Below are 12,965 nucleotides of genomic sequence, written 5' to 3'. Positions count from 1 at the left end.
TCCCCCATCTTATGGGTGGAAAAACTGAAGCAGAGAGAAGTTAAGTAATTGGTTTTGTCACACAGTTATAACTGTCAGAATCAGGGCTGACCATAAAATGTGCAAGCCAGAGTCCATACATGTCATCACTGCATCATCCTGTTTTTTCAGTGTTAGAGTAGCCTTGCCAGGTTTTAATTTTTAAATCTAAGAGACTGTTCCCAATATACAGGGTAGGGTCCCTATGCCTGGCTGGTGATCAGGGCCATCTGTGGGGTGACCGGCGGGTGGGGCGATCGAGGCGATGGGGGGGAGGGGGCCCCGCCGCACCCGCCTTGGCTGGCAGCCTGGCGCTGGCCGGCCCTGCCACCGATCTCCCTCTGTGGGGGGCAGATGCTCAATGCGTGTCATAGCGACTGGTTGTTTCACCAGTCATTCTGCCGTTCAGTCGATTTGCATATTAGGGTTTTATTATATAGGCCATATATGTATGTGTATATGTGTGTGTGTGTGTGTGTGTGTATACATATACACACATATATATGACAAACCTGCCTTATATTTATTTTCAAATACAAAATGATTGAGTATTAATAAGCTGTGCATTCAATTTGAAAGGTCAAAAAATATCAAAAGAATGAACTCAAAGAGAATATATAGTTGAAAATAATATTTAATTGCAGAAATAAATTAAGTCAAAAACAAAGGGGAGAAAAGGATTAATAAAACCAAAAGACCAATAGAAGATAAACCTCTAGCAAGACTGGCTAAGTAAAAAAAGAGATAAGCACAGATAAATAATATTAGGAATGATAAGGGAGATATAACAAATATGCAGTACAGATGAAAATAAAAAATCCTAATACATTAACTGCCCTGATGATTCCTGGAGACCCAGCCCTACCCAACCCATGTGCCTGGCAGAGCTGCTTCCAGGGGCTTTTTACACAAGCTGCCTGTCTTAGCTTGTGCTACGGACTTTCCTAAAATCTCTCAAAGGTCCACAAACACCAAATAAGCAGTGGCTGGTCCTGCGTGCCCTGTATATCTTGCCAAGCAGCCCAAAGCCCAGCACAAGCGGCATTCAATCACTTTGTAGCTCCCACCAGGTAGCCCCAAAAACAGGTACAAATGGCAACTGACCTTGGCCTGTACTGGAGCCCCTCCCAAGAGCTCCAGAACCAACACACCCAATGGCAACATCAGACCACACCAGAGCACCACCCAACCAGCTCCCCAAATGACACACCCAAAGAATAGACTTGGCTGGTACCAGAGCCTGACTAAAGCAACTCCCGTTCCATGCAGTCAGCCCCCACAAAACTGCTTGTCCACTGTGGTCATGGCCAGCCCTCATAGTCAGTCAGACTGAGGGTCATTTCCACCCATTAACATGACAACAGCAATTAAGGCTCAACTATAGCAGGAGGGCACACACAACAGACCCTCCTGGATCACCTGGCTCAGGTGAACAGGAAGACTCCACCATAAGGCCTCAGAGAACACCTACTACATAAGGTCACTTTGCCAATACTAGCAGACATAGCATATCTACCTAATGCATAGAAACAAACACAAAAATTCAGTCAAAACGAGTAGACAAAGAAACATGTCCCAAATGCAACAACAGAACAAAAATCCAGAAAAGAATTACACAAAATGAAGACAAGCAATCTACCACATAGAAAGCTCCAATCACTGGTTATAAGGATACTCAATGAAGTTAGGGGAAGAATAGGTAAACTGAGTTAGAACCTCAACAAAGGGATAGAAACCATAAAAAGGAACGAGTCAGAAATGAAGAATAAAATAACTGAAATAAAGAATACATTAGAGACAATCAGCACCAGAGTAGATGAAGCAGAGAATGGAATCAGTGGTGTGGAAGACAAGATAGTGGAAAACACCCAATCAGAACATCAAAAATAAAAATATATACATATTAAAAATAGGAACAGTTTAAGGGACCTCTGGGACAACAGCAAGCATACCAACCTTTGAATCATAGGGGTGCCAGAAGGAGAAGAGAGAGAGCAAGAGACTAAAAACCTATTTGAAGAAATAATGACTGAAAACTTCCCTAACCTGTTGAAGGAAACAGACATACAGATCCAGGAAACATATAGACTCCCAAACAAGATGAACCCAAAGAGGCCGACAGCAAGACACATCATAGTTAAACTACCAAAAGTTAAAGACAAAGAGAGACCCTTAAAAGTAGCAAAAGCAAAGCAATTAGTTTTGTAAAAGGGAGCTCCTATAAGACTATCAGCTGATTTTTCATAAGAAACTTTGCAGGACAGAAGGGAATGGCATAAAATATTCAAAGTGATGAAAAGCAAAGACCTACAACTAAGATTACTCTACCCTGCAAGGCTATCATTTAGAATTGAAAGAGAGATAAAGCACTACCCAGATAAGAAAGGGCTGAATGAGTTTATAACCACTTTTTAAAAAATACATTTTTATTAATTTTTAGAGAGACAGGAAGGGAGAGGGATAAATAGAAATAACTATGCCAGAGAAACATCAATTGGTGCCCCTCTGCACGCCACCTACTGGGGATCGAGCCACAATCTGGACATGGGCCCTGACCAGGAATCAAACTAGTAACCTCTTGGTCAGGCATCCTCAAACTACGGCCCGCGGGCCACGTGCTGCCCATCCTGCTTAGCAGCTGACTCATCCCAGGCCCGCAGTGCGCATAGGAATTTGTTCATAGTTTTTTTTTTAAACTATAGTCCGGCCCTCCAACGGTCTGAGGGACAGTTAACTGGCCCCCTGTTTAAAAAGTTTGAGGACCCCTGCTCTTGGTTCATGGGTCAACCCTCAACCACTGAGCCACACTGGCCGGGCTTATCACCACTTTTTAAAAAGAAAAAGATAAAAATATGAATAAGAAAATATCACAAAGAAAAAAACTATATGACAAAGGCAAACAAAATAAAAGCAGTGGATCAACAAGCAATAAAGCTGGTACAAAGGTTAAAAGGCAAAAGTAGAAAGATCATGTGTAATTACAACACTAAATTAAAAAATACACACAAACACACATACACAAAAGAAGTAAAAAAATGACCGAACCATGGGGGGCGAGGGGTGTGACTAAAAATGGTAGTGATTTTAGAATGTGTTCAAACTTAAGTGATCATCAACTTTAAAAAGACGGCTTTAAATATAGCTTGGTATATATGAAGGACATGGTAACCACAAAACAAAAGAGAAGCTATCAACTTTTGGTCTTCTGCCAATATGAGAGGTGAGAAACAGTATTTCACTGTAGTTTTAATTGGTCTTTATCTTATGAATGAGGTTGAGCATTTTTTTTCACATGGTTAAGTCATTTACATTTCTTTTATTCTATAAGTTGTATCTACCCCATTTTTTTTTAACAAGGTTATTAGTATGCTTCTTGTCTATTTTTAGGTGTTCTTTATATATATTAGTAATATTAATGCTATGTTGCTAATATAAGTTGCAAACATTTTTTCCAGTTTATTATTTATCAAGACCACTTTAGACTAAATTCTCAGGCTGGATATTTTCAGACCACAAAAGGAATATTATTTTCCAGTCCAAATGCACTTTAGGGCTGTACTAGGTAAAAAATTTTCTGGAGAATTTCTCTCTCTTCTATTCAAAGCCAAATTGCCTTAATATCTCCTTTTGAGTGGGAGATTTTCATCTTCCTAATTCTCCCTTTCACGGGCTGTAGGCTTTGTCTCCTGTTCCCCAAGTTACAAAGCCTGTTAAAACCAAAAGCTGTTGGCCATTAGGGAATGGCAAATGTCCCCAGAACAGCTGTAAGTTTCCTTGTTCCATATCTCTTAGGATTTGTGCTTTCCGTTATATTTGTCTTTAAGCCTTCTCTTTCTTGCAGGGCCACCGTGTAAAGAATATGATGTTATTAATTTCCCCTTTAGTTATGCAAAGCAGTGGCCCTACAGTTTGTCAGGTGAATTGAGCATTTAAAGAAATGTTTAAATATTTAATCCAGTTATCTTCAGATATTCTGAACCAAGAATGCTTCTTGGGAAATGTAAACCACCATTTGCTAGATACAGAAATCTCCTATTTCTGTTTTGTTTTGTTACTTATATTTGTAATTAAATTTTAAACAATACATACGCATTATTTTAAAAATCAAACAAAATAGAAGAGAAAAATAAAAAGCTTCCCTGCTCTTAGTGACTTCATTCCTCTCACCGATTTCTGGTGAGTTCAGCTTTTGTGTTAGGCCATTTAATTTGTACCTTGAAATGCTTTAAGCTGCTGTGGGTAGACTTAGGTACCAGTTTCCATTCTCATGAAGCTTTCACTTTTTGGGGGGTTGTGGAGAGAGGGGAGACACAGAGAAAAGACCTGGCATACACAGAGAATTGCATATATTAAAGAGTTAGTTTAGGAGTCCAAACAACAATAGCTAATGAAGTTGAAAGGAAAGAACTTTTCTGACTGGAGTTATCCAGGGAAGAAATTAAGAACGAGGTAGTGAATAACAACAAAAATCTGATGGCGGCCACACTGAGGATGTGGAGGAGGCAGGAGCACATCACAAAGATAGATTTTTTTTTTTTTTAAACGCCAAAGGGACAAGTTAAGCAAAGTGATGCCTATTTCTCCAAAATGAAGTCTTGGTTTCCGTAATACTCAGGGTGACTGGTCAGGCTTAGAGTTTATTTTCCATTTGTCATTAATTGCCATTAGAAAAAAGAAATAAGACTTTGAATGTAGCTTTAAGAGCTACAGCTATGGCCAATCTCGGTTAATATACTAATCAATTTAATAGATACGAAATGGTTTGAGCAGCCCAAGCCGGTTTGGCTAAGTGAATAGAGCATCGGCCTGTGGACTAAAGGTCCTAGGTTCAATTCTGGTCAAGGGCACATGCCCAGGTTGCGGGCTCGATCCCCAGTAGGGGGCATGCAGGAGACAGCCAAACAATGATTCTCTTATCGTTGACTAGAGACCCGGTGCACGGATTCGTGCATTGATGGGGTCCCTCAGCCTGGCCCATGGGGATCAGGCTGAAACTGGCTCTCCGACATCCCCCGAGGGTGCAGGCCAGGCCGAGGGACCACACTGGTGCATAACTGGGGACTGGAAGGGACTGCGGGAGGACTTCAGGGCATGCCCGGCCCATCTCGCCAAGTCCCGATCGGCAGCAAGCTAACCCACTGGTCAGAGTGTCTGCCCCCTGGTGGTCAGTGCACATCATAGCAACTGGTCGAACAGTCGAATGAACAGTCGGACACTTAGCATATTAGGCTTTTATTATATAGGATGTTTCTATCTCTCTCTCCCTCTCCCTTCCTCTCTGAAACCAATAAAAATATATTTTAAAAAATAAAAATAAAAAATAAATGGTTGAGCATCTCCCCTTTTACTGAAAAAGTTGTAAAAAAGAATTTTTTAGCCTCATCTGAGGATATGTTTTTATTTATTTTTAGAAAGAGAGCGGGGAGAGACAGAGAGAGAGAAACATTGATGTGGGAAACATTGATCGGTTGCTGCTGTATGTGCCTTGACTGGGGATCGAACCCACAAACTTTTTGTGTATGGGATGACACTCCAATCAACTGGCTAAGGCAGGAGTGTGAAAATTTAGTTCCTGGAGTCAAGAAGTCAGAACTAGTCCTAGGGGTCACATTTGAAAGTTTATTCAAATGCTGGCATCTAAAATGTCTGACCTCATCACAATCTCTAGCCTTCTATGTTCAGTTGCAAGTAACAAAGTAATGACACTATTTTTTTTAAAAAGCACACATTTAATTCTCTCTCACAAAGGTCTAGAAGTAGATGGTTCCAAAATCAGGATAGTGGCTAAACTATATCATAAAGGACCTAGTCTCCTTCGGTCTTTCCTCTCTATTACGCTCCTCAGCATGAAGGCTTTTTGTCCTTTTGCTTTTCACCTCAGTGGTATAAGCAAACTGCTGTAGCTCCAAGACAACTATAATAAGGCAGGAAGAGTGGGCACGGTCTCCTTACCTTATTATAAGGGCAAAATCCTTCCCAGCAAACATCTCTTTATGTCTCATTGGTCAGAACTGGGTCACATGCCCATCTATAAATCAATCTATTTCCATGGAGAATAGTATTACTATGCTTACTTTAGACTATTGATGGCTCATTTCCTAGCAGTAGGAGAGGGAATCCCCTCCCTGAATACATTGCTTCCCTCATAATATCAAGATTCCTTAAAATAGATTTTTATTTTTAAAAAAGTTGTTTAGTAGATAACAACAGAGGAAATAAAAATCCACAGGATTCATTCACCAACTAAATAAGGAGAAAGAAGACTCAAATATCATTCAGAAGTTTCAAGCTTGGGTAACTACGACAATCATACTGCCAAGAATAGATTTAAAAAAGAGAACATGGGAGGAAATATCTAGTTTGTGAGAGAGACAAAAATGAATTCCATTTTCTTATCCTTACTTTGAGGTGCAATTAGGTAGTCTGGTGGAAATGGAGGATGAAACCTGAGGAGAAGAGCTGGACTTCAACACAGACATTGTTCAACCCACAATGAGGTAGTATTTGAAACCATGGGAAAAGGTAGGACTACTGGCAGAGAAAACAGAGAAAGAAGACAAGGCCGGAAAAATCTTGGTGAATAGCTATAATTAGGAGATAGTAAGAAGACGGTGTTGCCATAAAGGAAAAGAAGAGGGAGTAATTAATTACTGATATATAAGGGACTACAATCATGTGGCAACCAAGAAGTAAAGTTTCCAAAAGAAAGCAGTGGTTGACATTATAGACTGCTACAGAGATGTCGATGATTCCAAAATACTCTTGAAAATGTTCAGGGATGGCAGGAACGTAACACTCATGTGCACTTATTTGGATCCCCTTTTGTCTACCCTTTCAAGAAGTTTGGAAAGAAAGGAAGTTCAGGTTGTCAAGTTAGAGGCAATTGGATTAACAAGTTAATGGAGGTAACTGAGAACACTTATAGGCTAAGACAGTGGTCGGCAAACTGCAGCTCACGAGCCACATGCGGCTTGCGAGCCGCGGTTTGCCGCTCTGTTGACTAATGAGTTTGCCGACCACTGGGCTAAGAGGAAGGAGCCTAAAGAGAGGGAAGACAGTGAGGAGTACTGATGGTGAAGGGAAAACAGAAAGATGTGCAGATGCTGGAGGTCACAATAAGGACAAAATCCGTGTTTAACAGGAGAGATAAAAATGTGAAGAGACAACGGAGGTGATCAGAGAACATGAGATGTTGGGAAAAATGGGAAGCGAGTTTTAAGATATCTAGTGGATGACAGAAGTAAAGATAAAGACAATGTTGAGAATGGAGACCCCAGTAAGCTCACCAGGAAAGACAGATGAGCACTGAAATTTGCTGAGTGTGTCAAGAAAGAAATCTGGAAATTGGAAGCCAATAGATGAAGACGGGACAATGGTCGAATGGTTAAAAATGAGTTGGTAAAACTTCAGTAAGGCTCTTGGGCTGCAGGATGCCCGGATGACCCAAGCCTGAGGCCAATATGACAAGAATTATGGGAGTAGGGAAACTTTGCTGTCCTCCTTTTTATTTACTTACTTATTTTGTCTTCATTTTTTAAATAAAGCTGTTGGTCTAACTAAAAAAAAACAAAACAAACAAACAAACAAAAAAACTTCAATGAGAAGAGTACAACTGAGAAAACTAGAAAGTCAATAAAGCCTGGGGTGAGAGGGTACATGGTCAAGAATAGGGAAGACATTCATTTTATAAAGAGATTTATTTAACCCAAAACCTGCTAAAGAAGCCATGTAATTACATAATAATTCATATAAGAATGAGAATTGTTAAAGGTGGATGTAGAACACCAAAAGTGACTGAGGCAAGGCCAGGAGAACAGCAAAAGTCAGTGTTCCCTAGTGTGAGCACATCAATTTCTTGATAATTTAACATTAACAGTTAAAAGGTGAAGGTTACAGCCTAGCTGGTGTGGCTCAGTGGTTGAGGGTCAATCAATGAACCAGGAGGCCATAGTTCGATTACTGGTCAGGGCACATGCCTGGGTTTCAGGCTTGATCCCCAGTGGGGGGCATACAAGAGACAGCCAATCAGTGATTCTCTCTTATTGATGTTTCTATCTTTCTCTCCCTCTCTGAAATCAATAAAATATATATAAAGGTCAAGGTTACATATAGGAAAAGAAAAGAAAAGAAAAGAAAAGAAAAGAAAAGAAAAGAAAAGGAGGCAGATAGTTTGCTGAGAATGTTAAAGAAAAACCAGATTACAGAAGGCTGCATGGCCTCTGAAATTCACAAGGCGTTTCTGAGATTTCCTATACACAGAAATACAAATGACCTGTTCGGGACTCCACAGAATCCTGGTAGGTCAGATGTAGACAGACACACACAGATGCCATCATGAGATGAAATCAGGTCATAGAAAAGCCACTGAAAATAACTGACTTGAAGAAGAAAAGAGGTTTAAAAAAAAAAGAGAAGAAGAAACCATAAAAAGATGAAGCGGCCAAAAGCATCTGACTCCTATCTCCCTATCTACACATATCTTCTTATACAAGTTTGACCTGCCTTATCCATAGGCAACAAACAGCAGAAAATAAGTATGTGTGCAACCCATAAATAAGTATTAATAATCCTATATCAGTGGTCGGCAAACTCATTAGTCAACAGAGCCAAATATCAACAGTACAACGACTGACATTTCTTTTGAGAGCCAAAAATCGACTTCTGCGCATGGGCCACGAAGTTTCAATCACACTGTACGCGCGCACCCGCACGTGGTATTTTGTGGAAGAGCCACACTCAAGGGTCCAAAGAGCCGCATGTGGCTCGCGAGCCGCAGTTTGCCGACCACTGTCCTATATAATAAGAGAGGAATATGCTAATTATCCATTACGCCGAGGTGTAACGACGAACAGCGTAATGACTGGATCTGCAGGAGGGTGGGACAGTGAACAGCTACAGGACAGGGCAGGGCAGCAAGCAAGTGGGAGGCGGAGAGCTACAGGAGGGGGCAGGGCAGCAAGCTATGGGGGGTGGGGGAGCTACAGGAGGGTGGCAGCGACCTACTGGCGCACGAATTCGTGCGCAGGGCTACTAGTATTTAAATAAGGGAACAAACTATTTCAGTGACCATGTAACATTCAGTGGCACATCAACTACATTATGTTAATTCTTTCTATTTGATCTTGAAATAACCACTTCATATTTAACACCAAGGAAGAGATTTCTTTATCCATAGATGTGTGTGAAGGCCTTATTAAACAATTAAGACAGGTAGGCAAATAAAGTAGCAAGATTATATGCCTACCCTCATGAAACAGTAAGATTAGCACCAAGAGTTATGCTATGGGTAGAACTTAAGACCTTAACAGAAGAGAAAATAAAGAAGTAAAGGTTTGTACTGTAAAAACAAAAGAAATAATTGCCTCGTAGTGAAAACTCAAAATAAAAAGGACACATGATGAGCATGGTGATGTTATACATCTCTTATCACTGACAGGTGCTTTATAAGCATTTTCACAGGACTTACTGTATATGTTATTTCATATTCACTTAACCTTATGAAATGCAGAGGACAACTATTTTTGTTCCTAGTTAATAAATGCAAATGGTGAAAATTAGAAAGGTGAAATTACTTGCCAATAGGCAAACATCCAGAAAATGTAGAGACTGGACTTGAACTAGATATTCTAATTCTAGGTAAAGTGATGTGCCTAGTCCTCCGAATTGCTCAAATGTTTGGAATGACGGAGCAGTATTCTTGCCCATCAGCAGAAAACTAGAAGGAATGACTTCTAAATAACAGCCCCAAATCCTGGGACTCCATGATTCTGTGCTCACTATCCCTTGAATAGCCTCTTGACAAAGAGCAAGCTCATCCAATCAGTGTGTGTGTGTGTGTGTGTGTGTGTGTGTGTGTGTGTGTGTGTGTGTGTGTGTGTGTGTGTGTGGTATAGTGTAGTGTTGTGTGCACCTGTAGGCTGGGGACAGGGAAGAAGCTGCAGAACCAATACTTAGGACATCAAGAGGAAATAATGAATATCAGACTAGAGCATTGAAATCTGTCTCTCTGCCTAAAAATAGTCTTACCTTTCATAAAACATTGACAATTTTCAGGATGTTCAAAAGCCTGCTGCTGACTTCCAAAAGCTCTGGCACCATACCTTGTTGTCACTGCAATGGCCCTCCACTGAGCCATCAAAAGCCCAGCTAGACTGTTTTGAACATAGCAGTATGCTTGTCACCAAAACAATAAACTGTGATATTTTATATTTATCTATTTAAATTTTAGTGATAATGCATAAATGTTAATACAGTCTTACCCTCATACAATCACAGAAAAGTCTTAATAATACCACATATTGGCACAGCCCCCAGGTGGGTTATGGCCTGCTAAGCAGGCCCAATACATACTTCTCAAGTCACTTAGTCTCCTTTAGCTAAGAAGTGACATCAAGCTATTACACAGTTTCCCCCAAGAAATGTGTTTCCAGAAGCAATGGCAAGGAACAAGTAGGATCATTTGTTTATACTGAAAGTGGAAAGAAAGTACTTGGGATTAGGAAAAAGATTTCCAAAAAGGGTTTGGAAAAAGATGTTAATAATGTTTGATTTAGTTCTTTCATGGCTTAAGAAACAAAACGTGAGCCTCAGTAAGTTCTCAAGTCTCTAAAGCAGGGGTGGGCAAACTTTTTGACTCGAGGGCCACAATGGGTTTTTAAACTGGACCGGAGGGCCGGAACAAAAGCATGGATGGAGTGTTTGTGTGAACTAATATAAATTCAAAGTAAAGGAGCGGAGGGGAGAGCAAGAGAACCCTCCGCTCTTTCGGCTCCGCGGGCCAGATAGAACAGCCAAACGGGCCGGATCCAGCCCGCGGGCCATAGTTTGCCCACAGCTGCTCTAAAGCCTTATGAGGATAAGACCTGGGACCTCTCCAAGGCTGAAATCACAGCTATCAATGACAAACTTAGATTCTTCACTTTTTCAGTGGATGCACAAGCATCTTGGGAGACCAAGGGAAATGGAGTCCTTTGGTATGTGAGACCAAGGGAAATGGAGTCCCTTGGAAGCCACAGCCTTAACTGCCAAAAACTCAACCACAGAAGAAGCAGGGCTTCAAGATCAAGGCAGGTTAGTGATGAGAGAAACAAAGGCCTGCAGTGCTCTCAGTCTCTCCTCAAGGAACAATTTTTCTGGTCTTCCCTGCTTTTCCCCTTAATTTACTAAAAAAAAGATGCTGAAGCTTTTCAGAATGAGAGGACATCAGACAGATTCTAATTAAATAAAGATAAGTATGGATGAAAGGCAAAGGAAATATTTTCAAAACAAAGTCTCCAATGCTAAAGATGTTCAGAATAGCCTATTTCCTACATCACAATCCCTGCATCCAAGCAAGACAACCCTAATAGTTACCACCCATTCCCTTATAGCAAGAATCAGAATATTGGTTTCTGTTTTAGTAGAAACAAATGGTCTTAGGAGCAGATTTTCAAAACTGGAAACAACTATAGGTCCAATAGATCAACTATAGCTTAAAGACATCTTGATATTTTTAACATGAGTATAACAAAGTGATGCCCACGTACCTTGATGCATCCACTCTTTGGAGAGATCAGCCTTCTAGTATGAGCCAGACTAATTGAAATTTAAACAATTCCCAACTCAGAGGGTCCGATAACCTGATTGCATGTTGACTGGTTCCAGACAACTAGGAAGAAGACACTTTCTTCCCAAAAGACCCTCCTTGGTCAGGTTCATAATTTATTCATTACCAGATGTATGTAAGTAGCTTCACTTCCAAAAGGATCAACTGTTGGGAGTACATCTCCCTTCCTCTATGATTGATATATAACTTTTTATTAGCTTTGAATAAAACAGAGAATGTGATCTAAAATATGTCATTAAGCCCTAACTGGTTTGGCTCAGTGGATAGAGCGTCGGCCTGCGGACTGAAAGGTCCCAGGTTCGATTCCAGTCAAAGGCATGTACCTTGGTTGCGGGCGCAGGAGGCAGCTGATCGATGTTTCTCTTTCATCGATGTTTCTAACTCTCTATCCCTCTCCCTTCCTCTCTGTAAAAAAATCAATAAAATATATTAAAATATGTCATTAAATATCCATATATATATATATATATATATACATATATATATATATATATGATAAGGGAGAACAGAGAATCATAAATGGTGACATCCTGGGTGAAAAATATTATCTACTTGGAATAAGAGTAGAATCAAACCCTTACTTTAGTTTGAGATTAGAGTGAAATAGGGATAGGGATGTACGTAAGTTTAAGTGTACCTTTTCCCGGGCCATTCCATCTAAGAGTAAAGCTAGAATTCACCTGAAGGGCCCAAACAATCCTGGCTGATGAGAAGTCCATTCTTCACCCCCCCTTTATTTATTTATTTTTTTCTTTATTGATTAAGGTATTACATATGTGTTCTTATCCCTCCATTGCTCCCCCGACCCCCCTATCCCCCACCCCCGCTCATGCCCTCACCCCCCTGGTGTCTGTGTCCATTGGGCATGCTTATATGCATGCATACAAGTCCTTTGGTTGATCTCTCCCCCTTACCCCCACCCTCCCCTGTCTTGTTGCTCACCTGGAAAAGGCAGCCCCCAGCACAAATGCAGCATACTCCTTCACCAGAGGCTCTGTGCTATTCAACCCATTGATCACCACTTGAAGGCCACCGAAGGAAAGCAGGTCCTGTGCATTATCCATCTGCAACAAAGGCACTGCTTAGTACAGTATCATCATCAAGCAAAGAAGAGCTCTTCCTATAGCCTTTCTTTTAATGACTATTCAAAAACAAAACTAAAAAGTCAAGTAAAAAGCAATGGTTGCCTTTCTAACTGACAAGGAAAGAGTTTATAAAAACAAACTAAATTTTTAAATAATCTTAAATTTGAGAACTACTAATTAAACTAACATGATTTATGAGCACCTGTATGGAAACTGGTGGAAATGGCACCTATTCATTGCTTAGGCCAAACATGTCC

At 40.5% G+C, this 12,965-nt stretch overlaps 1 protein-coding gene across 3 annotated transcripts in view; it reads right to left on the bottom strand.

Moving 5' to 3' along the window:
• The window catches only part of SIL1 (SIL1 nucleotide exchange factor), a 237,221-nt gene that overhangs the window by 57,081 nt on the left and 167,175 nt on the right, over window positions 1-12,965 (bottom strand). For all 3 annotated transcript variants that reach the window (XR_013960842.1, XM_080672995.1, XM_080672994.1), the window contains exon 7: window positions 12,566-12,687. Coding sequence is in view for 2 of the 3 variants with exons in the window: in XM_080672995.1 (XP_080529121.1) it covers window positions 12,566-12,687 (122 nt within the window). In the remaining variant the exon portion in view is untranslated. The remainder of the gene's footprint in view (window positions 1-12,565; window positions 12,688-12,965) is intronic.

Source organism: Plecotus auritus (genome assembly GCF_963455305.1).
Source record: "Plecotus auritus genome assembly, chromosome: 6".
NCBI classification, from domain to species: Eukaryota; Metazoa; Chordata; class Mammalia; order Chiroptera; family Vespertilionidae; genus Plecotus; species Plecotus auritus.
Note: the sequence above shows the minus strand (reverse complement) of the source record. Positions and strands in the feature narration are given on the sequence as shown.